Source organism: Urocitellus parryii, chromosome 5, assembly GCF_045843805.1.
Source record: "Urocitellus parryii isolate mUroPar1 chromosome 5, mUroPar1.hap1, whole genome shotgun sequence".
Taxonomy (NCBI): domain Eukaryota; kingdom Metazoa; phylum Chordata; class Mammalia; order Rodentia; family Sciuridae; genus Urocitellus; species Urocitellus parryii.
Genome location: NC_135535.1, coordinates 11464069 through 11488075, shown reverse-complemented (window position 1 = coordinate 11488075; position 24007 = coordinate 11464069). Strand labels below are relative to the sequence as shown.

At 59.2% G+C, this 24007-nt stretch overlaps 1 protein-coding gene across 3 annotated transcripts in view; it reads right to left on the bottom strand.

Annotated features, from left to right (window-relative positions):
- Myh9 (myosin heavy chain 9) overlaps positions 1 to 24007 on the bottom strand; it is an 81875-nt gene that overhangs the window by 2656 nt on the left and 55212 nt on the right. For all 3 annotated transcript variants that reach the window (XM_026410190.2, XM_077798721.1, XM_077798722.1), the window contains exons 11-39: positions 23711 to 23829; positions 22505 to 22657; positions 21526 to 21699; positions 19947 to 20120; positions 18363 to 18477; positions 16293 to 16486; positions 15871 to 15992; positions 15085 to 15154; positions 14699 to 14859; positions 13853 to 13961; positions 12898 to 13029; positions 12353 to 12559; positions 11852 to 11989; positions 10909 to 11032; positions 9043 to 9214; positions 8291 to 8503; positions 7746 to 7890; positions 6404 to 6610; positions 6147 to 6251; positions 5781 to 5933; positions 5366 to 5614; positions 4085 to 4297; positions 3745 to 3957; positions 3331 to 3492; positions 2146 to 2274; positions 1404 to 1492; positions 1205 to 1328; positions 806 to 1014; positions 118 to 226 (exon numbers count right to left, since the gene is read on the bottom strand). In XM_026410190.2, coding sequence (XP_026265975.1) covers positions 118 to 226; positions 806 to 1014; positions 1205 to 1328; positions 1404 to 1492; positions 2146 to 2274; positions 3331 to 3492; positions 3745 to 3957; positions 4085 to 4297; positions 5366 to 5614; positions 5781 to 5933; positions 6147 to 6251; positions 6404 to 6610; positions 7746 to 7890; positions 8291 to 8503; positions 9043 to 9214; positions 10909 to 11032; positions 11852 to 11989; positions 12353 to 12559; positions 12898 to 13029; positions 13853 to 13961; positions 14699 to 14859; positions 15085 to 15154; positions 15871 to 15992; positions 16293 to 16486; positions 18363 to 18477; positions 19947 to 20120; positions 21526 to 21699; positions 22505 to 22657; positions 23711 to 23829 — 4484 coding nt within the window. The remainder of the gene's footprint in view (positions 1 to 117; positions 227 to 805; positions 1015 to 1204; positions 1329 to 1403; positions 1493 to 2145; positions 2275 to 3330; positions 3493 to 3744; positions 3958 to 4084; positions 4298 to 5365; positions 5615 to 5780; positions 5934 to 6146; positions 6252 to 6403; positions 6611 to 7745; positions 7891 to 8290; positions 8504 to 9042; positions 9215 to 10908; positions 11033 to 11851; positions 11990 to 12352; positions 12560 to 12897; positions 13030 to 13852; positions 13962 to 14698; positions 14860 to 15084; positions 15155 to 15870; positions 15993 to 16292; positions 16487 to 18362; positions 18478 to 19946; positions 20121 to 21525; positions 21700 to 22504; positions 22658 to 23710; positions 23830 to 24007) is intronic.

Genomic DNA, 24007 nt, shown 5'->3' with positions numbered 1-24007 from the left:
CCTGGTTGGGGCTGTGGGTGGGACAAGTGACAGCCCTGGGTGGGGCTGAGGGTGGGGACAGGTGGCAGCCCTGGCAGAGGCTGTGACCCACAGGCCTGGCCACTGCCCTGCACACACCTGGTCCTTGTACTGCTCCGCGTTCCTGCGCTCGTCATCCACCTGCAGCAGCACGTCCTTCAGCTTCTTCTCTGCCCGGCGCACCTGCTTGCAGGCTGCCTGGCGCTCCCTGTGTGGCAGACACATGGCTCAGGGGGCTTGTTCCCGGGGAGTCTGGCCAGCAGCCGTTTCTGGACTACCCATTTCCTGGGGCCGCACTGGCAGGTGCCCACGGGGAGGCCTTGAGGCTAAGGTGCCAGTCTAGCAGCCTGTTCTCTGGGACAGGCTGAGATCCCTACTGCAGATGAGGAGAGCAGGCTTGGGGAGGGGACACTTCTGGAAGAGCACATACGGAGCCGGGGGCTGGGCAAACTGAGGTTTGGGGCCTGGAGAGACTCCCGCTAGCTCCAAAGCACTCTCAAACTTGCTGAGCCACAGATGGCTACACAGGGGGCCAGGACCCCGGCATCTCCCTACTTTAGCCCTGAGACAGCCAGCAAAGCCCCCAGCTTCCGAGGTGAGCCACGGTCCAGTTCAAGTCCTCCAAGGCCTCAGCCAAACACAAGGGCCCACGTGGGCAGAGGGGTTCTGGGCTCAGAGACCGCTGGTTCCTGATGTGTCTCAGGCATGACCCAGGCAGGGCCTGTGGCCTTTCCGGGGGTGGACAGAAAGGCCCCTGGGCAACTTGGGCAGGGTAAGGGGCACCTACTTGGTCTCGTTGTCCAGCTGCTCCTCCAGCTGGGCGATCTTGGCCTCGAGGGCGGTGATGGAGGCCTTGTACTTGGACTTGACGGTGCCCTCCATCTCCTGCAGCTTCACCTTGAGCTCCTTGTTCTGGCGCTCCAGCTGCTGCCGCGCATTCTCGTTCTTCTGGGCGTGGCTGCGCTCCAGGTTCAGGTCGGTGTTGATCTGGTCGATCTGCGGGAAAGAGGGCCAGTGACCTCGGGGAGGCAGGGCCTGGCTGCTGGCCAGAGGAGATGGCAGCAGATCCCACCAGGCCCTAGAAACTTCCAACACCCAAGACAGACTCCACAGGGCACCTCCAGCCGCCACGACGGCTTCCCAGGAGCCAGGGGCAGTGGCGCCCAGCCTGGCCGCCCGTGCCCACCTGCAGGTTGGCCTTCTTCAGGCGGTCGTTGATGAGCTCCGTGTTGCCCTGCTCCTCCTCCAGCTCCTCCTCCAGCTGGGCGATGCGCGCCTCCAGCCGCCGCTTCTCCTCCAGCGCCAGTGCTCTGGAGGGGGCAGGGGAGGTGAGAGGCCGCGGCTGGGAGACCCTCCGGGCCCACCTCTCACGCCCCGGGGCTCACCCTTTGCCGCTGCTGTTGGCGATCTCATCGGCCAGCTCGTCCCGCTCCTGCTGGGCCTGACGCTTGGCGCGCTCGGCAGCTGCCAAATCCTGCCACGAGGACCAGGGGTGACCGGGGCTGCTGGGCCTCATCCCAGCCGGCCACACACCTGAGGCACCCCCATTCACACAGCCCTTCCTCTCCCTTGAGCCCCTTAGCTCACAGGCTAATTCCTCCCTCTGCGGTCACAGCTTAAACACCACATGTTTACAAAACCCCTATATCTCAGGTGCTAGGAATCAAACCAGGGGCCATGGATATAAATGAGAAATACCCAGGGACAGATCAGACCCGAGACCAGGCAGGCTGAGGCACAGGTGTGAGTCAAGCTGGCATTGAGGGCTCCGCACACCAGGTCTAGGGGGACAGTTTGACCCTAGCAGCCTGCCAAGAGGATGTGCCTGAACTGGGCAGGAACGCCTTGAAGGAGCCCCTCAAGGCCTGGGGATGCTTTCACGATGGGTTGCCTGGTGTCCGACAAGGCAGCAGGGGACACTCGGGCCCCTCATCCCAACAGTCACCATTTCTCTGAGCGTGTGCATGTTAACCACACCAGGGGCCTGGCCACGTGAAGAGGTCCTGGAGGGACTCCTGCAGGACGGGCTGCCAGCTCCCTCCTGGGGGTTGCCATGTGCTGCTGGCCCTCCCCGCCGACCCCAGCTGGCGGGTGAAGCCCTGGGCTGTCCCCTGCAGCCTGCCTCACCTCCTGCAGCTGCATCATCTCCGCCTCCATGCTCTTGAGCTTCTTTTCGTTCTCCTTGGCCTGTGCCAGGATCTCCTCGCGGGAGGCCCGAGTGTCCTCCAGCTCCCGCATGCAGTCTTTCATCTGGGCCTGGTGGGGAGGAGAGATGAGCACTGCCCGCGCCCGCCTGCTCTGCCCCAACGCTCCCCACGGGGGCACCTCGCCAACAGGGACCAGCTTTCACCTGATGCCGTGTGGAACCCACTGGGGTGGAAGAGTCTCCCTCTGACCTCGTTTCATGGTCAGGGGTCACAGAGCACATGGCACTCTCCAGGGGCAACGGGCCCCGTCCTGCTCCCGCTACAACTTCCTCTTAAGTCGGGTAGGTGCTCATGGTGCTACCCCACATGCTGACCTGTGGTCAGCGCCCAGGCTGTCTGGCTACCAGGCAGAGGGCAGGCGCCTCCTGTCACCCTCCTGCCTTCTGCTTCCACTCTACCTGTCGAATAGTCTTTTATCCTTTTGCAGATGAATCCCACACTGGGGTTCCCTGAGCACGGAGCCAGACTACGCCAGCTAAAGATGCCACCAGCAGTCCTGTACCTGTCCCCGCTACCTTGGCCATAAGTACCTTGGCACAGAACCCAAGGCCTTGTGCATGGTAGGAAAGCACTCTACAATGAACTCTCTAATCTTTACCCTCTTTATTTTAAAAATTTTCAACAGGGTCTGACTAGTTTCCCAGGCTGGCCTTGAACCTGTGATCCTCCTGCCTCAGCCTCCCAAGTAGCTGGGGTTACAGGTGCGTGCCGTGGCGCCCGGCTTTCAGACACTTGTTGCGGGCACACTGGGCACGCTGGGCCCACAGAACAGCTGCTAACGTGTTGTTCTTTCATTATCGAGAGATGAGACCCTCCTGAGCACATGTCCGTGCTCTGGGCTGCGACCCTCTGTCCTTCAGGCCACCTGCACTGGTGCCTCCCTTCCCTAACTCTTCAGTGCAGCCAGGTTTGAACTTGTCTGCTTTTCTGTTGAAGGTACTCAAGGTCACCCATCTTACTGAGAAGGTGCCTTTAGCTTAAGGTTTCTGCACTCCTCTGGACCCAAGTGTCCACGGGGTGGGCCAAGGCATCACATCCTTGCTCAGAGAGAAGGAGACAAGTCCCAGGCTTCCCTGGTCTTGCCCCCTGCCCCGCCCAGCCTCACCTGCAGCTTCCGCAGCTGCTTGATGGCCTCCTCCCGGTTCTTGTTGGCCGTATCGATGTGTGCCTCCAGGTCTTTCAGGTCCATTTCCAGTTTCTTCCGAGCGGCCACTGCCATCGAGCGCTGCTTCCTCTCGTCCTCCAGCTCTGCCTCCATCTCCCGCACCTGAGGAATGCTGGCAGCTCAAAAGACTGGGCCACACCTGGACCCAGGCCAGCTGAGCCCGACAGGCTGCGGCCAATCCTGTGGGATCTGTGGGGCCTCCTGGGCCAAGGAGGGCTACTGACCATCCGACTGTAACAGAGCGAGTCAGTGAGCCCTGGGCAGGACAGTCCAGGAACCTCAGCCCAGGGGGAGCAAGGGGAGGAAGGGGCCTGCTGGGAGTCGGGATGGCCCTGGAGTGTCTGCCCAACGTACCTGTCTGACCAGCTGCTTCTTCTTTTCCTCACTCTGCTCGTCGCGGCCCAGCAGGTCCCTCTCAAACTGGGCCTTCATGGCCTGCAGGTTCACCTCCAGCCGCAGCTTGGCGTCTTCCGTGGCCTGCAGCTCGTCCTCCAGCTCCTCCAGCTGGGTCTTCATCTCCTCCACCTGCTGCTCCAGGGCCCGCTTGGACTTCTCCAGCTCATGGACCTGACCCCGAGAGCTAGGTCAGGTCGGATGCACGGGCAGGAGCTGCGCCCCTGGACCCAGTCGCACGTTCTGGCCCGTGGTGCCCGCCTGCCGCCCACCCGAGACCCTGCCGGGGTCCGGTGCTCACACTTTTGCCCACGTCGTCCTTGGAGCTCATGAGGTCCTCCATCTCCGTGCGGAACTGCTTGTTGAGCCGCTCCAGCTCCGCCTTCTGCTCCATGGCCTCCTCCAGTGCCCGGGCCAGGGACAGAGCCTTTGTCTCCTTCTCGCGGGCCTCTGCCTCGGCTCGGTCCCGCTCCTCCGCGTACTTGGCTGAGATAGTCTTCTCCTCAGCCAGGAGCTGGGAAAGAGGTGGGCATCGTGAGGCCAGAGCCGTGGGCCACTGTGGGCACAGGCAGGCCATGGACCCAGGACCAGCAGGCCTGAGGCTGCCACCTGAGAACTGGCTGACCCAGGGATGACAGGCACAGTGTCCTTGTGGCCAGATGAGGGCAGAGATTCCTCTACCACCGTGTTTTAATCTGTTTAACTTATCACTCAATAGTAACACGGGTGCCCTTCTGGGAGAACCCTCAGGAACCATCCGTGCCCCCGAAGCTGGAAGACCTTTGGCTCTGAGACAACCGGCTGGCTTCTGTCTCGAAGAGAATGGGAACCTGGCCTCCGCCAAGGACGCTCTCCACCGGCTGGTGTCCATTCTCCGCAGGGGCCCACCCCACTGTCTGACCACCCCCTTCCCCACGCCCTCCCCAGTCTGCACTGGCTCCCTGTGCTGGGACCGTTTGCACAAGGGCCAAAGAGCACACTCGTTCCTGTCCGGCCAGACCACGTGCAAATGAAGGAGCCCAGCTGTGTTCAAGGGAAAGTCACCCGCCACTGTGGCGGGCTAGGTTTGGTTGTGGTGTGCTGCCCCCGACTTATCCACCCTGTGACTCTACTCGGCCCCTGTACTCCAGAACGTGTATCTAAAGCATTTTAAACAGTGGGTAAGACCAGCTCATCTTAGAAAGTTTAAAAAAATAGTGGGGCTGGGGATGTGGCTCAAGTGGTCACGTGCTCGCCTGGCATGCGCGGGGCGCTGGGTTTGATCCTCAGCACCACATAAAAATAAAATAAAGATGTTGTGTCCACTGAAATATAAATATTAAAAAATTCTCTCTCTTAAAAAAAATTGAAACCAAAAGCAAACCAACAAACAAGGAAGGAAAAGATGCTCCTAACCCTGTCGCGGAGGAACCCCATCTGCTTGCTTTGTCCTCAGGCCCCTCCGCAAGCTGGAGACCGAGGAGCCCTGGGCGCCTGTGCCCTCCTGGCCTCCCCCAGGCTCTGCCGATTCCACCACGGCCCTGGCCACGGGCTCTGGTACTGGGAAGGGGGACGAGGAGGGCCCCGGGCTGAGGCCGCACACCTGGTCAAACTTCTTCTGCTTCTTCTCCAGGTTGGACACGCTCTGCCGCTGGTGGTCCAGGTCCACCAGCAGGTCGTCCAGCTCCTGCTGCAGGCGCGTCTTGGTCTTCTCCAGCTTGTCGTAGGCGGCCACCTTCTCCTCATGCCGCTGGCTCAGTCCCTCCAGGTCCTTCTGGAGTTTCCGCTTGGCTTCCTCGGCCGTCTCCAGGCACCCCACGCCGTCCTCCATTTTTTTCTTCATGTCAGTCACCTGGGCAGGGCAGAGAGGAGGGAGACCCCAAGATGTCACCTGTTAGGACACGCCCATCCCTGGGCACCTGGAGGCCGGCCTGCTGTGCCACAGGAGGGAACCTGGGGTCAACTTCCCTCCTTCACGGGGGTGAGAAAAACGGAGTCTCTGTGGAGGGGCAGCGCACCTGGGCTTGGAGGGTGGCGATCTGCTTCTCCAGGGTGCGCCGGGCCTCCTCCTCCTCCTCCAGCTGCTCCTTGAGGGAGCTCTTCTCGTCCTCCACCTGCTTCAGCTTGGTGCTCAGGCCCAGCTTCTGCCGGTTCTCCTCCTGCAGAAGCTCCTACTCCCAGGACAAAGATGGGGTGCTCAGGAGACGCCGGTCTCGCGCACCACAGCCCCAGGGCGAGGGAGGACCAGCCCTCCTGATTCAGGGGATATAAAGCCCAGGCGGGAGCGGGGCAGACCCTCAGATGGAGGACTGGGTGGTCGGGTGAACTGAGATGAAGGCCCAGAGGCACGGGATCCGGCTCCTGGTTCCCGACCCTGTCCTTACCTGAGTGTCCTGCAGCTGGGACTCCAGGGCGGAGAAGTCCTTGGTGAGCTTGCTGGACTTGCTATCTGACTGGTTGAGAAGACCGGTCACATTGTCCAGCTCAACCTACACAGGAAGACAGGGCCAAGACGGTGAGCCCAGCCACACCTGCAGAACCGGCCTGTGTCTCGAGTCGCACCAGAGGCCTCGTTGAGCGCAGGAGGGAGACTGCGGGGAACGCCCTGTGGGTCTGGGCCGGGGTCCAGCAGAAGCCTCACCTGCAGCTTGGTGACCTTGTCAGCCAACTCGGTGCGCACACGCTCGCCCTCGTTGAACTTGACCTGCAGCTCCTGCAGCTGGGCCTCCACCTTTTTGCGCCTGTGCTCCGAGTCCCCCTTGCCCTGCTGCAGGGCCTTCACCTCATTGGCCAGCTCCCCCCGCTCGCTCTCCAGGGTCTGCTTCGCCTTCTCAAGGGTGGCCTTCACCTGTGGGAGGAGGAACGGTGCAAACGGCATTTCTCACCTCACTGAGGAGCTGCTCTAGGCCCAGAAGGTGTTGCCTTTCCAGCAAGAACTATGGCCGCCAGCCAGAGCCCCGACTCAGAAGGCCCGGACCCTGGGTCCTCTTCTCTCAGGGGGAGTGAGGTGTGTTCTCATCTCCAAGGACCTGGGCTCTCAATCTCTAAAATAATCCTGCCCAGCTGCCCTCCCTGGGAGGAAGAAATATTTAATTTTTTTGCTACCAGGGATTGAACCCAGGGGTGCTTAACCACTGAGCCACATTCCTGGCCCTTTTTATATTTTGTTTAGAGACGGGGTCTTGATCAGTTGCCCAGGGCCTCACTAAGTTGCTGAGGCTGGCTTGGAACTTGTGATCCTCCTGCCTCTGCCTCTTGAGCCGCTGGGATCACAGGCCTGTGAGGCCGGGCCAGTGGGAGGGTGTATTTTAGGGTAAGATGTCATTGCCGATGCGGAGATTCTAGCAATGCTTACGACACAACAAGGGGAACTGTGATTTAATTTTTCAACTTCCAATAAAACCCTCCTGAAATTTGATGTTCAAAGTAATAATGTAATGTTCTTTCACAAAACACAAAAGTGGAATTAACAAAATAAATGCAAAAACTCCATTCTAGACAGCAAGTTCAAGGCGAAACTGGCCCCTGAGTGAGTGCAAAGGCTGCTCAGTGAAACCTGAGAACAAGGATCCACCCTCAGGCCAGGTGGAGCCAAGGGAGACAGGCAGACCAGGTGTGTTGGGGTAAGTACTCGTACGTAAGAGCCTCGGCCTCTCCAGGGCTGCCTGCCACCAGCCCGGGGCCAGGAAGCCAGCTGCACAGCCACCACCCGGTTTCCCAGTCAGTTGTCAGCTGACCACTCGTGGATGCTCGAGAGAACACCCCAGGCGGGAAAGGGACCACTAAGGCTCTGACCCTCGGTTCGGGTGGCTCTGGCTCCCTTTCTGGTCAGGCAGATGTTGAACAGGACAGGCCTATCCTCTGCCCAGGTCCCTTTAGCAGCTGGAGGCTGGCTTCAGGCCCGGGCAGCCTGGTGCCAGAGCTGCTCCTCTCTGTCGGCCGGGTTTAGAGACGGCCAGGGTCACCCCGGGAAGCAGACGCACCCTCTTGGTCTGCTCCAGCTGCTCTGCCAGCTCCTCCACGGCCTGGGAGTGCTTCTGCCTCATCTCCTGGATCTGAGCCTCGTGGGTCTTGGCCTCCTCCTCGAGGGTCTTCTTTAGGATGTTCACCTCCTGCTCGCGTTTGGACCTGTGCAGAGCCCTGCCTCAGAGCCGAGCTCCAGGGCCCTGCTGCCCCGGGCTCTTCCCCAACCAGGGAGGGTGGCCCACACACAGCCCTTCCAAGAAGCTCGCCCGCCACCCTTCCCCTCCTTGACCTCCATTCTGTAGCCCAGGCTCAGACGCTCTGTGGAGGCTTCTGTACCTTTTCAACCTAGGGCCCACCCTTGCTTCACCCCAAATCTTGAGTCCGGTTCTCCAACAGTTCTTAAAGCAGAGAAGTTGCTGAGGCCCCATCCATGCCCACACCTCCTGCACCTGAGGCCCCTGTGTGTGCAGAGGCCTGGATTCCACCCCTTCAGGACAAGGCCTCCCTCACTCCACAGCCCTTCCCCATCCTCCATGACCTGCCAGTCTTCCCCATGGAGCACCTGAGTTCCTGCTGGGCAGCTGTGGAATCCAGAGTGTCCTCCAACTCTGTCTTCAGTGCTTCCAGCTCTTCCCCAAGATCCCGTTTCTGCTTCTCAGCTTTATTTCTAAAAGCACGCTCAGATTCCAAGTCTTCCTGGAGTTCAGAAATCTGAGATTCCAGCTCCCGAATCTTCTTTAGGGCCATATTCTTCTGTGCAGCTTCTTCTTCCACTCTGTCAAAGAGACCAACAACATCAGTAAGAGGCCAGTTTCACCCTCAAGGAACAGGGTTTGTAAAAGAGGTGTGTGTGGGGGGGGTGCAGCCAAAGCTGTATCTGGTAGTCATAATCATGGCCCTCAGGCTCATTCTCAGCCAATCAACAGCTGAGGCATCTTCTCAGAAGATTCATAACAAAGCACTTGGAAAACTGGAAAACAAAGGATTTCATTTTCCAAATTTAAGATTCACAACTTTAAGGGGATACGTGGGAAGTCTCTGTATCTTCTGCTCAATCTGCTATGAATGTATAAATAGTGTAATTTCTTTTTCAAAAAGGGAGGATGACTTGAGGTGGGCACCAAGGGTTTTAGATGACTCTTTTTTGATGTTAGAAACAAAGGACAAAGCTGCCCTCTTAGGAATAAGAATGGCAAGTGATCTGCACAAACCGGCTCTTCTAGGATGACAGCAGAGCATGCGTGCCGCTGGCCGATGCACGGGGACAGGCCAGGAGCCAGGACCAAGTGCTGGCACCGGCAGCCTGGGCCTCACCTGGCCAGGGCGGCCTGCAGCTCCTCCTCCTTCTTAGCCAGCTGCATCTTGAGCTCTGCGATCTGGGCCTGCAGCTCGGCGATCTGGTCGCTGAGGTCCGTGGAGTCTCCCTCCAGCTTGCGGCGCGTCTTCTCCAGCTCCTGCCGCTGCTTCTCCTCCCTGCGGAGGCGCTCTGCCAAGGGAGGGCGTGAGGGGTGAGGCTCGGGGCCGCAGGCTTTCCGTCTGCTCCTTGTTACTTACATGACGTACTGAACACTGACTCCAGGACAACGTTAAGGTCCAAAGGGTCGCCACACACACCCTCACACCCAGTTCTTGGACAGGGGGCAGGACACTGCGGGAGCTGCCAAGGCCCGAGACTCTCGGTCCACCCGCACCCAAGTTTGCATTTGCCCTTCCCTGGTCTCCCTCGATGGCTGTGCCACATTCTGCACGAACGTGAACTCACACAAAGGATTTGGAAAAGCAGTTGGATTCAGTCTGGCCTTGACTCCTTTGTGATGCCATCTGGGTAACTAACTTAACTGTGCCGTCTCCGGCACTGATAACAAAGATGGGAAGACACCCTACGCCACGAGGCTGCTGAGAGGTGGACGAGCCAGCCTTGCCAAGCACTCAGAGCCAGCCTTATGAGCACCAGCAAAGGGTCAGCGGTGGTTCTTCCTAGACTTGCCTTCGGTACTGGAGTTGGCACTCTGGAGACAGCATAGTAGGCCTCCCAGGGTCTGTTCATTTGGACCTGTCCCCTTGTATATGCGTCTCCCAGGGCACATGGCCACGGGCAGCACAAGGCCACGGGCAGCTTCGCCAGGTCATGGCTGCTCATGCTCAAAGCCACCTACCACTGACATTTCCACGCCCCGTGCCCGGATCCTGACTGGCCTACATCTTGGTTAACACCTGCTAGGGGCTATCTGTCATACTGGCTGCTCCCAGACCCCTCCCAGGTGAGGGAGGGCATCTGTGGGAGAATCGCTGTCTGCAGAGGGAAGTGCCGTCTTCTCCACTGGCCCGACTCGCCTCACCCTGTGCTGAGCACGGCCAGGCAGGGTGGTGCTGCCAACCTGGGGAAGCACTCCCAGCACTCAGCCTGCATGGTTGGCCCCTGCATCACCAGGTCTGAGCTGAGAACGGTCTGGACACCCAAGCCCCCAGCAGTCCACTTTTCTTCAAGGGCAGAAGTCCAGTCCTCCTCCTGCCTCATATCAAGCAATGACCTCGGCCAGGCCTGGTGGCCCCCGCCTATAATCCCAGGGAGGCTGAGGCAGGAGGATCACAAGTCCTAGGCTCACCCAGTCAACTTAGTGAGACCTTGCCTCCACATAAAATTAAAAATGGGCTGGGGACATAGCACAGCACTGAAGCTCTTGCTAGCACACGTGAGGCCCTGCGTTCAATCCCCAGTACCACAAAAAATAAAAAGACAAGCTGTGATCTCCAGCGATATCTGTCTAGCACTTCACAGCACATGTGTCTGTGTGAATGTAAGGCCCTCTCACAGCGTCCTCCATGCAGGTAAGAGAAGCTAAAGCCCAACCAGATTAACAGGTGTGAGGTGACGCAGCTTGTAGGTCACAGAGTTGGTTGGTTCTAGAGTCCAACCCAGACCCCTTGTGGGGCATCTTAAGAGCTTCTGAAAACACGTTTCCAATAATGCAGGGACACCAAGGTTTATCCTGAAGACTCCTCAGTCCCATGCAGCCACAGGGACCCTGAGCCCACATTCCCATGGGGACCAGACACTCTGCAGAGCCTGTGGCCTGGTGCACTGAGGCCAAGCTCGTCACAAGCCGTGCTGCCCTGGTGCCTGCCTCGGTGCCTGCCTCGGTGCCTGGTGCACAGGCAGGCCCTGCCCCGTGGCCTCACCTTCCAAGTCGGTAATCATGGCCTCGTGCTTGTTTTTGAGCTTGGCCAGGCTCTTGGATTTCTCCTCCTCTTCCATGAGGTTGGTGGTGAATTCAGCTATTCTGTCTTCCAGCAGCTTCTTCTCCTGTGGGGAGGGCGTCGGGTTAGGGTGGGCTGAGCACAGGCACCGCAGCTCCCCAGGGGGCCCAGAAGCCCAGGACGGAAGGGCAAGGCAGGGCCCGCTGCACTTCATCAGCGTCCTGGCTCACAGGGTGGCTCTGAAAGGTCACTGGCAGCCCCAGAAGGGCTGCATAAGCTTCCTTAGGGCCTGTACACGTGGGTGCCATGCCTGGATGGTCTCTCAGGCCCAGGTGAGAAAGGCTTCTAGGTGTGGCTGGAGCTGGGGGGACAAACGGTCCTGTCCCTCTAGGGAAGCTCTGTGGTGCTGTCCACGCCACCTTCTCTGAGCCCCCAGAGTGTGCAAGGCTGGTCTCCTCACCTTGTGCTTTGTGGGGCTCCCCTGGGGTCCTACTCTCATTAAGGTCCCCCAATATCTTCCACTTCCCCTCCCCACCCCTGGGGACCAGGGTGGCCTCCTGGCCCTGTCCTGTCTTCTCTAACCTGCTCCCCAGCTTTATCCGTTCACTGGGCTGCTGCTGACAGGGACCAGCTTGCCTCAGAACTGGTTAGTGGAGAAGCACCCCACGCCTCCACAGCAAGGAAGGCACCCCAATCCCACCAGGGACTGACACGTGCACTGACACCCAGAGGTCCAGCCCTTGACTCTCGGGTCTGAAAAGCAGCTAACCTTTCCCCAAGCCCCAGTCTTCATGCACCAATTCCTTTAAAAATGGCCTTGGCACCCAGAGGTGAGGGGCACCCAGGGAGAAGCTGCTGAGCCTGTGCTGGAGGGCAGCTCTGCAGGTGACGGCTCGCCCTGCCATCCACAGCCGCCCGGGCCCACCTTGGCCAGTTTGCAGTTCTGGTCCTCCATGATGATCTGGTCTTCCTCCAGCTTCTTCAGCTTGGCCTCTGTGGTCACCTTCTCCAGCTGCAGCTTCTGCCGGGCACTCTCCTCCTCCTCCAGCTGCTCCTCCAGTTCCTGTTGGGCAGGAGGGACCGTGAGAAGGTATGGCAGCTGCGGGGAGGTGGCCAGGCCCCGTTTCCGCTGGGAGCCAGGGGTGTGGATGGGCTTCCCTGGGCCAGCTCTGTGCCGGGCAGCAGGCAGAGGCCGAGCTGAGGACCCTACTCCCCAGCAGGTGGAGCAAGGACAGACGGGAGGAACTCAGGGGTCTCTGAGCCTTCGAAGCTCGGCCTGGGAAGCCTGTGGCAGGAACCACCACCCCAAAGAGGAAGTCCCTGTAGGGCCGCCCACGGGGACAGAGTGACAGTAGAGTTCACGAGCCCCTGGGTGCCGCTGCTCCTCCAGGGCTGCCTGCCCTGCCCTCCCCGGGCGGCGGCGCACCTGGATGTTCTGCTGCATCTTCTTCTTCTCGGCCTGCAGGTGCTGGCAGCGCTCCTCCTCCTCCTCCACCCGGGCCTCCAGGTCGTGGCAGATCTCCTCCAGCTCCTGCTTCTTGGCCGTCAGCCGGGCCCGGAGCTCCTCCGCCTCGGCACACAGCTCTGTTTCTGCCTGCAGCTGCTCCTGCAGCTGCAGCTTCTCTGCCATGAGCTGCACAGAGCACACGACAATGTAAGCTCCTCCGCCACCTCAGGTGACATGGTCTAGAAAGTGCTGCCGCTCCCTGCCAGCCCCCTGGCTTGCCCCTTCGCCACAGCTGCTCCCTGATGAGATTCAAACCAAGGTCCAGAGGGATCAGGGCAAGGGATGAGGGGGTGGAACTGGGGCTCGAACCCACCATTCATGACTTCCATGGGCAGCCTCTCCCTGGAGGAGGTGTCTGCAGACACCAGCCACTCATGTTCTGCCAAGCAGCCTACCTAGAGGCGGCCAGCAGGTGGCAGCACTGGAAGGGTCCGCACTCTGGGAGGGTCCTTGCCCACACCTACCTGAGACTGCAGGGTCTCCATCTCCGTGAGCCTGTTCTCTGCAGCCAGCTGCTTCTCCCGCACCTTCACCAGCTCCTCCTCCTTGGCCATCATCTCCTCCTCCTGCCGGCTCACCTGCAGCAGTGGCTTGACCTAGAAGACAAGGAAGCGGAGTCAGCCTTGGCTGGAAGATGCCCACCTGCCAGCAGTCACAGGCTCGTCCCTCACCTCTGGAACCCAAGCTCACAAGAGTGAGGGGCAACCAGACCCTGCGGGGAGACGCAAGCGCCCACGACTTCCTGAAAGTCCATTTGGCACTGGTGCCACAGGCCTCTGGACTGCTGGTCACATGCCAGGGAAACCATCCCTAGCCACACACGAAGATGACCACGGCAGCACTGCTGATGGCAGTGGAACATAAGACTAGGGGGAAGGTCCACGGTTGGAAAAGTAAGTAAAGTACACATCCTCCATCCAGGGAGCAGGAAACGGACTTCTACATGCTTACACTGAGAGAGATCCTACACAAAAAGTGTAAAATACAAACTTCCTACGAGTCAAACCTCAGCCACGTAAGAATGCAGGGAGTGAGAAAGAGCAGGAACAGACCCGAGACACCTACTGCTGGTCGGGGGTGAAGAGGCCACAGGTGGACTGTTAGCTACCACAGAGTACACACTATGAACAAAAGCAGCTGAATAATAAGTGGACTGTAAAGGGCTGGGGAGGGCCATCGGCCGGGAGCAAAGCAGCTAAGCACCACTGGGCTTCTCCAGAGGGCGCTGTCGGGCCCTGGCAACGTGGGCCTTTAGACCTCAGGAGCTGCTCTCTGAGCCCACCTGGCTGTGGCCATCCACACCAGACAAATGCCACGGTCACATGCCGGGCCCCACAGGACAGGACCACCTGGGCTCATGTTGCAGGCACAGGGCAGCTGAGGGCAAGGCTCACTCTGGGGACAGTGACTGCCACCCACCTTGGTGAAGAGCCGCCACCACTGCCAGTTCCGCAGCTTGAGGTAGGCAGCACAGTTCCTCTGCAGGACCTTCATGGCTGTCAGCTGCTGCTGCCGCTTGGCAAAAGCCCTGGGGGGCAAGGGACATGGTCAGCGCCTTGGGGTCGGGAACAGCAGATACAACCTGGGTCCTGACCCACCAGACCCCAGCCCTCACCAAGGCGCTCAGTGTGAAGGCTGCCGGAAACCAGCCACCGACCCCATTCAGTAGGAAGCCCAGCAGGACCCTGATCACAGAGCCCAGCGTGCCCAGGAGACTACACCTGCTGCCACCTGCTGGCCTCAACGTCTGAGCGTTGGTTGGGGGAGAATGTTTTGCAAAGCTGGGGTGTAAGGTGTTGGCAGAAGGCTCGGGATAAACAGGACACCATTTGTCCCAACACCACAAACTCATGCTCCACCTCCCAAGGCTGAGCTCACACTAGGATCCAGGTCCTAGAGCAAGGACCCAGGGGCTTGGGGATCAGTGAGCAGCATGGGAGCCCGGCCTCCCTGAGGAATGCTCCTGACTCAAGGAGAGCACAGGGCTCCTTGGGGACGTGCAGCCCCTGGGTATGGTCCTCACAGAGCAGTGGGACAGGCAAATCCAAGCACACAGTCCCCTTCTTGCCACTGGTACCTCTAATAGGAAACACCTATTTCTAATCCTTGGACTCGAGGAAGGGCAGAAGAGCGAGCCTGTGGGCCTTCCCTGGCAGACTCGGCTGGCACTGGTGCCTTGAAGCATGGCTGGCCAAGCACCCCCAGCTGGCCAGCAACAGGAGGCCACGGCAGAGTAGGACGTAGGGCGGGCACGTCAGCACTCACTTCCTGGCCAGGTAACCCCTGCAGCAGGCCTGGAAGCCTATGATGACATCAGTGATCTTCAAGTCCCGCTCCTCCTCCAGGTGGGCCAGCACGCCGGCCCGGAAGAACACTTTGCTCTGGCCGATGCGGTACAGATTGCTGTCGAGCTCCAGGGCTTTGATCTGAACGGGAGGAGAGCAGAGTGCTGAGGCAGCGCCACACTGGGCTTTAAGATCAGAGCAGACACGAGCAAGAAAGCAGGAGGTGGTCCCCAAGAGGATGGAGGCTACCCGTCCTGGTACCAAACACCAGTCCCCATCACCCAAACGCTGAGAGGCTGCTGCTCAGGGCACCCAGCAGAATCACAACCAGCATGGACAATCCAACATGGCATCAACTGGACTCACCATGAGCACACACGCCTGCTTCCCGTCCATGAAGCCCTTGGGGATGGAGTTTGGCGTCAGGATCTCATACCTGAGGAAGGAAAGAGAAGCCTGGTGATTCCACCTCTGGCTTCCATTCTGCAAGGCCCGGCATCATGCGGGACGCTGGGATCACCCGCAGTGGAGCAGACACACAACTCCTCACAGGTTCTCCTAAGCAGGAAGGCACCTGGCAAGTCCCACCCTGCCCTTTCCTTTGGCTGAGGGGCACAGGAAGGCTGGGTGCTTTCTGGAAGGTGACTAGAACCTCCCGCTGCACTGTTTCTACCCTCCAGGGGGCGCTGTAGCCCGCCCCTGCTCTTTGCCCATTGTCTTGTGTCTGGGACCCCGGGACGGCCATCTTCCCTGGGATGCTGCAGGACTGTCCAAGGAGCACAGGGCTGCATGGAGGCAGCCACTGACACCCAATAGCCATCAGGCAAAAAGGACAGTCCTCCAACGTCTGCACACACGGCAAGGAGCCGCGGTGTTCTATGACTTCCATCTCCGTAAAGCTCCTCTGTGCCCATCTGTGTGGCTGACACTAAAAATTTCTTTCATGGTTTCTCTACCTGCAGCAAACAGCACCAGGCCCTCGCAGTGGCCAGGGGCGAACGTCTACAAGACGACTTTCATTCAGCTAAGAAGCAAGGACCTCCGTTCATGTGGAAAGGCAGAACAGGAAGGACGTGTGTGGAGCCAGCCGGACCTCGGCTCCCTGTGTCTGCGCCTGGGGCGGCAACTGGGAGGGGCTTGGGCCCTGCTCACCTCTGCCGGAACTCCTGGAAGACCACCCTGTTGGGGAAGCCCTGGCGGCAGATGCGGATGCCCTCCAGGACGCCATTGCAGCGCAGCTGGTCCAGCACGAGGTGAGGGTCCAGCTTCCCAGCCTAGAGGGAACACGCCCACATGGGCTCAGTTCTGTACTTAAAAGCCAATGAGAAGGGGAGGCCCTGACAGAGAAGGGCCCGAGGGAGTCCCTGCAGCCTATAGGTTCTGACAGCCACGTACAAAGATCTGCTGAGACAGTGGGCCAACAGGAAAGCAGGCTGCGGACGCAGCACCTCCTAGGCCCAGGGCCAGTCCACAGAGGGACACCACCTGGGGGGCCTGCCTGCCGTTACGAGGGACAGACAAGGACACAGAGCCCACACCTCCCGCCGGCCCCACCAGCTGCCAAGCAGCCACACCTTCTTCTCGTGATTGGGGATGATGCAGCGGACGAAGTTGGGATTGGTATTCCTCAGCGTGGCCATCAGCTTGGCCAGCTGCTCCTTGTAGAGCTGACCCACGGTGCGGAACATGCCCTTCCGGGTCTTGAAGGCCCCGGGCAGCGCCGTTTCAGACATGCCAGCTACCTGGTCCAAGCCAATGATGCGGTCCACTGCGGAGGCCAAAAAAGCGCGTGAGTACCCGGCCATCCCAGCTAGGGATGGGGCAGAGGGGGTGGGAGGGAGGGAGACAGATACAGGGACAGAAAAAGGGACAGTATGGAACTGCAGGACCTCGTGCCCAGAGCTGGAGTGTCGAGATCACCCCACGGTGAGCTGACGAGAGGGAAGCAGTGGGGGGGCTGCATTTGCCGCCCCGCCTCTCATGGCAGCAGTGTCCCCAAGGCGACCGTCAGGTCCACCTCCCTCACCCTGCCCACTCTTCGAGCTCCTACTCTCCAAGAGACAGCCAGGTGGGCGGTGAGTTCTGGGAGAGAATCCCACCAGGCTGGCTCCAGGTAAGGAGGGGTTAACCTGGCCTACAGCACGCTGCAGCCCCAAGGTCCCAGCTGGAAAAAAGAGCCCGAATCTCGAGTTCACCCTGACCTTTACTGAAGAGCGTGAGCTGACCTAGTTGACCTTTACCTAAGAGTCAGGAGGGAGCTCCAAAGTGACCCTGCCCTGTGGGCCAGCTCTGAGGACTGCCTGCCATCACCCTGCAGAGCCCTCCAAAGCAAGGACAGAGCAGCGCTAGGTGGCGTCAGAAACAGCCCCAAAGGCCCACTGTTGGCCACCAGGGTCCGCAGGCCTCTTCACACAGCTGCCATCATCCAAACCACCCGAGGAAGCCGCCCTGTGGGAGCAGCAGTGAAGTAAACGCTTCCTCCAAGGTGAGAACCAAAGCGGAAGTCACGTGAGGGCACTTTTAAGCGAGAGCTAATGTGAGGCCTGGCACCTCCGTTGCTGGGCGGATGCCCCAGGACAAAGCCCATGTCCACTATTTTCTGAAGACAGTGAAGAGCACACAGCCGGCAGGAGGCTGGAAGCTGCGAGCCCCATCACACCGGGAGAGCCACTCACTGTCTACCAAGGCTTCCCGGGGGCCGGTGGCTTGTGAGAGCCACAGGGGAGGTGCCCGGGAAGGTGGATGTGGTCCCACAATAACTGGTCCTTCTACATGGGACCTGTCCCTGGCCCAGATGGCACAGGTCTTGGCCCACTGTTGGACACACACAGAGATGCCGTTTCGGTTTCCAGGCAGAGACACACGGCAGCGCGCAGCACCCAGGCCTCATGCCGAGGCCCCCGCAGCCATTCAAGCAGGAAGCCGGGCCCCTAAAGGCGGAGCACCAGGAGATCCGAGGGCTCAAGCGGTTTCTTTTCTGCATTTAACCTGAAGTTCCCAGATCTCTCAACAGAGTCCCTCATTTGATTTTGTACTGTAGGACTGTGGGCGCAAGTCGGGGGTCTGCCCTGGGACAGATGGGGACAGGCACAGGCAGGCAGGAAGAGCCAAGCGGGCGAGGAAAACACAGCAGCGCGTGCACAGCTCCGGCGCAGCACACACACACACCACTCCAGGACAGCCAGTCACCTGATTCTAGGTGGAGGATGGGAAAGCGGTGATAGAAATAGGCTCTCTGAGTGCGCTGCATCTCTGCAACAGAGAGGTTAGAGCAAGACCCGGGCGAGGGAGAGGAGAGACCTCAGGAACAACAGAAAAGAGCCGCCTCAAGCCATCAGCCTACCAAGGAGGAGAAGGCGGGAGAGCAAGGTGGGCCGGGACCTGAGTGGCGAGGCTCGGCTGCCTGGCGCACCTGGAGGGTGCGGGGCGGCCAGCAAGGCCGGAGCAGCCTCTGCCTGGGAGGAAATGCCCTGGCGCTGGCCTGGGCAGGCTCTCCCTTTTTGTTCAAGGAGACGGTTCTCGTGGGAGCTACAAGACACCATCTGCTTGCGTCAGGGCCCCTTGTTTGGTGGCTGCGCCCATTGCAGAGGTGGGAGGATGACCGGCCACGGCCAGGGGCAGGGTGTGGAGGGCAAAGGGCGTACCATCCTTCCACAGCTCCGAGACGAACTTGTCGGAGGACTGGTGGAGCAGCGTGGCGATGTTGTCATTCAGGGGGTCCATGTTCTTCATGAGCCACTCGTCGGCCTTGTAGTCCACCTGCAAGACCAGAGCCCCGTCACGGGCTGCCCCGAGGAACAGGAGCTCCCACAACCTCTCCCAGGACAAGAGGAGCCCACATGGAAATCATGGGAACACGCTCTCGGTGCTTCTGTTCCCAGAAAGGAAGTGGCAAGGGACAAAGGCCATGAGAACCGACACTGTTCTCTGAGGGCTGCGGCTCGAGCAGATGACGATAAACAGCCATAGCCACGTGGCAGAGCACTGACCCTCCCTCTTTGTTTTTTTTTTTTTAGAAAAAAAATTTTTTAGAAGTCATCGTACACAATACCTTTATTTATTTACTTTTATGTGGTGCTGAGGATCGAACCCAGGGCCTTGCACGTGCTAGGTAGGCCTTGCGCTCTACCTCTGAGCCACAACCCCAGCCCCTGACCCTCCCTCTTAAGGTGGTACGATCACAAAGAGGAAATCCTGGCGGGACATGTAACAAGCAGGCCCCTCGATGGAGCGGAAGTGCTATGTAGCAGGAAACCCCTGAGCTCCTGCACCGATGTGCACTTGCGCAAGGCGGGTGCATGGGGAGGACGCTGAACAGACAGTGTTGGCTTTTTCCTGGGTAGTTTCAGGAGAGTTGCTTTCGTGGCCTTAGGAACTAGACAGGCTCTGCAGGGGAGCCCGGCCGGTGTGGGCCACAAGCTGGAGATTGGGGTGAGGCCTGGAATGGTGAGGATGGCCTGGCAGGAGACCGCCCAGCCCTGTCCAACCTACATGCTCGCCTGCAACTAAGACTTCGAGCGAGGCGCACAGAACCTACTGAGAAGAACCAGCTTTAGGCTCAGCTCAGACCTCTGTAGCTTGGTTAGTCTCAGCCTGGGAACAAGAGGCTGAGAGATGACCGCCAGCAAGTGCCCAGGGCAGGTCCACCAGGCACCGGCTGTGCAGCCCGGGCAGTGCCAACAGCTCCTGCCACATGGTGGCTCTGAAGTGGGGGCAAGTCCCTGCCCCCTTGCAATAGGACATGCTGGCAATGTCTGGGGACAGATGCTGTCACAGCTAGGGAGGGTGGTATTGCCTGGCCTCAAGTGGGACAAGCCAGGGAGGCTGTTACATGTGGCCCTGTGTGCAGGACAGTCCCCACGATAGGGAATGATCCCGAAGGCACATCCACCCCCAGCGCTGAGGCCGGTGAGCAGGCTCACAGGGGACATGGAACCCAAGAAGGCAGGTGGTATCCCATCTTCCAGATGAGGAAACCAAGGCTCGGAGATTCAGTAACTGTCCCAAAGTCACCCGGCTCCCTAGCGACAAAGCTCTAATTACAATTGCAGTCACAGCCAAACCTCCTCCACACCTGGAAGACGGCTTAACACAACTGCACAGCCACAGCTGACGGCCACAGCAGCGAGCCGTGGGACCAGCCACACCATCCAGGAGCCACAGGAAACAGCACGCCCCCCAGGCTGCCCCTCCTGCTCCCGGAGACCTCGGCCCCTGGTGCGCCTCACCTTGCCAGCATAGTGGATGATGCAGAAGTCAGCTTTGTCCTTCAGCTGCTTGGGCTTCTGGAACTTGGGGTGGGTGCCCTGCTCCTGCACCACCTTCTCCACGAAGCTCTTGTCGGTGGCTTTGGGGAACCAGCACTCCTCGTCCAGCAGGGCCAGGATGCCAGGGGGACCCGCCTGGAGGGGGCGCAGCACAGGCACAGGTGAGGCACATGTGCGAAGCCACCCCACCCACGAGAGAAGCCAGTGCTTGGGATGGGAACCCCAGGACCGCACGAGGCGGCACCACGCTCCACGGGAAAACAAAGCACAAGAGGGTATCAGCGTGGGAGCCCCAGGTCAGCTCCCGGCAACAGAACTGTCCCCTGACTCAACCAGACAGACAGACAGACAAGAGTTCTAGTTTGGGCAGGGGAGGACTTCTGGGGTCTCGCTGTGGCCCAGAGACCCTGACCCAACGCTCTGTCACAGCAGCTGTGTATACTGGCCCCTCTGCTAACGAAATCCGCTGCGGGTCTGATGAGAAGCAGTCCCTGAGCCAGGCAGGGTCTGCCCAGGTGGCTGTAGCTGGATTCAGCTCCTCACTCTGAGCCCTGTCCCCAGACTACGTCTGCTCAGGTGTGTGGTGAGGTGACAGGGTACCCAGCACGTTCCCTGAGTAACAGAGGGCCCAGAGACCTATCAGCCTGCGGACACTGAAGCAGATTAGGACACTGCAGATGGGTGGACAAACAAAGCCAAGTGGGTTCTTGATAATTAGAAAACTTGATGTCTTAGAAAAGACATCGAACACCATCATGTCTAATTAGTAAAATGCTCCAGTTGTATAAAACAAAAACCCGCTGTCATCGCTAAAATAGTTCCAGGAGAGCTTTGGCCCCACCCCCAGCCAGCTTAGCAGCACTTCCAAAACGAAGGCTTTGCTCTGGGTCTTCTGAGCAACGTTTCTGAGAAGCTCGGGCGTCCACGGGAAGAACCTGAACATAGTGTGTTTCTGTTCGGGAGGTAACGCCAACGCAGAAAAGCTCAGGCCTCATTATGGAGCACACACCCCAAGGCCAGCCACCAAGAAGGGACCCAACTCCACCTGGCGAGATCTTAAAACATGTCCTGCTTGGGAGTTTGGAGAGGGGAAGGGCTTCTAGCCCCAGCCAGCCAACAGCCAGCGCCTGCCGTAACAGCTCTGGCTCTGAAGTTGCCTACGGCGCCCGTGCAGCCAGGGACCATGCTCAACACCGCGGTTCGACGCAGCACCGAAAAGTCCTGGGGACAGGACCTCACTGCAAACTTAGGGCTGTTTCTTTAAGACAAGGAATGACAGGCAGACCCCGGGGTCTCCTGGAACTGGAGGCAGGACGCTGGGCCCCAACCACGCGCCTCCAGCTGGCTTGCCCAGAGCCTCTTCTTTGAGGGAGGCCAGTCCTCCCTGGCACCGCATCTATGCCCAGGCTTATCCTCCAGGTGGCACCAACACCAAGAGGAAGAGACAGTACCACAGCCAACACAGGGCCAGAGGTGAGGAGCGGGCACCAGGGGGGACAGGGCAGGAGCCATGCACAGAAGAGGCCGGCGCGAGTCTTACTGGCTTCTCGATGAGGTCAATGCAGGGCTGCAGGTCGAGGCCGAAGTCGATGAAGTTCCACTCGATGCCCTCGCGCTGGTACTCTTCCTGCTCCAGGATGAACATGGTGTGGTTGAAGAGCTGCTGCAGCTTCTCGTTGGTGTAATTGATGCACAGCTGCTCGAAGGAGTTCAACTACAGGGAGGAGAGCAGTGTCAGGGGCACAGCCCGCAGGGGGCCAGGAGGAGAGCAGCTGGGCAGATTCCCGGGGCCTCCGCGCAGCCCTCAGAGCCCGGGCCGGGGCCCCATGCCACCCAGCAGACTGGTAACGTCTTCTCAGAACGATCTGGTAAACCACACACGGCAGAATGCCAAGGAGGCGCCAGGGTTAGGATGACTTCAAAAATTGTGCACCTATGAGCAGGAGTTAGCTACGGCTTAACCGCCGAGATCCTGGCGACAGGTGAGCGTGACCTCAGTGCCAGTATAACAACTGGACTCCGATGTGAAAATATCCCACGTCTACTAGTGATAGACCTCAAGTCTGAGTTCATGGTACCCCTGAACCCAGTGCAGATGCCAGGTCTGAATTCCTGGTCTGCTGGGGACGTGGCTCAGTGGTAGCGCTTGCCTGACACATGGGAGGCCCTGGCTTCCGTCCCCAGGGCCACAACAAAGAAAAAAATATCTATGTGAGCAACAACAAACCACCCTCTGATCTGATGTAACTGCCAGTTTTCCCTCCTGGAACTCAGAGCCTTCGTGAGCAGGAATGACACGAAGTCCAAGAAATATCGGCTGAAAGACTAAATAAGTCAGAAGCACCTGCCTACAAGAAGTCCCACGCTTCCCAGTGTCTCTGGCCAGCAATGGGCAGACTCCTGTGTGGCCGAGAACATTCCTAACTGGGGTCTCCATGCAGGGAGGGAGGTGGCTGATTCAGACAGCCGGGGACCACAGAAAGAGCATTCTGAGCCCACGAGACACAGGCAGTGCTCACATCGAAGATCTCGAAGCCTGCGATGTCCAGGATCCCGATGAAGGAGGCGCCCTGCCGCTTGGTCTTGTCCAGGGCTTTGTTGATGCGCAGCACCAGCCAGCGGAACATCCGCTCATAGGTGGCCTTGGCCAGGGCCTCGATGGCAAAGTCAGCCTGGGGGTGACACCCAAGGAACAGTGTCAGATAGTTGGAAAACCCATGTGCCCTCGGCCCCAGTAACTTCACATTGGGAGCCTTCCCCAGGAGACAGCCCTAAAGGGGAAACAGCAAAGAACGCTCCATGCATGCTCACAGCCACCGAAGTGACCTCTGTGTGAGACCACACAGGCGCAGCAGACGTGGACAAAAGACCTTTTTAAATAAAATGGGGAAATGATAAAATATTTACAGAAGTGACAAAAGATGCCTGAGACCCACTTCAAAATAGTTCAGCTGGGCGGAGACAGGTGTGGCTAATGGTGACATGGGACTGGCAGTGAGTGGAGAACTACTCAAGGTGCCTCCGGATGGGCACATGGAGGTCTTTCCACTATTCCAGCTTGTTCTGTATACATTTGAAAAACTCGATAAGGAAAAGCCAGTGACGACTGAGTTGGTGTGCGTGGCTGGTGGTAATGACACACACTGTCCTTGCAAACTATGTTCCCACCTTTTGTATGTGGATCTGCACAGAAGATCCTTTGGAAATAGGGTTAACAGGTGCCACCCTGCAGGTGTCAAGAGATGGGACTGGCACCTCAAGACCCCCACAACCAGTGCCATGACTACAACCAGAAATATCAAGAGAGGAGAACAAGGGACCCGGGCTCCCAGGTCAGCAGGCTCATTTGCCTGGCTCAGCACAGACGGCAAGGAACAGCTGCCGGCCTAGGGCGCAGCAGCAGCCGCCGGGAGCCGCTACAGAAACACCCAGGCCTCGATTTCCCCGGGGCTAGAAGACGCCTACGACGAACACCCAAGCAGTCTAACGTCGCCTGGGTGCAGAGAACAGTGAGGCCCAGAGGTGGCCAGAGGCGTGAGCACGTCCCTCTGCTTCCCAGGGAGCCATGTGGCTTTGCCCTGGGGGAGCCGACGACTGAGGGGACTCTAAGTGCAAGTGCCTCCTGGCTGACCGGGCAGAACAGGCCTCCACAGAGCCACAGTGGACACAGTGGAGTAGGACACCAGCAGGAAGGCAGCCCAAGCTCCCTGGACACGCGCACACACCTGCTCTTTGGTCTGCGCCTTCTGCACGTAGTCTCGGCCCACCTTGATGCGCGGGGTGAGGATGCCTCTGGTGAAATCGGTCACGTTGATCCCCAGGAGGTGGGACACCTTCTGGGCAGCTGGAATTTTCAAAGAGGAGGAGGAGGAGAGGGGTAAAAATTTTAAGTGGACCAAAGAGAATGAATCCCTCTGCTCAAGCTGCAAATGGACAGGAAGAAACTGGAGAGATGACCAAGCAGTCGGTACCAGGACAACAGAATCTGGGCCCTTCCTCAGCAGGGCCAGGTGCAGGCCAGC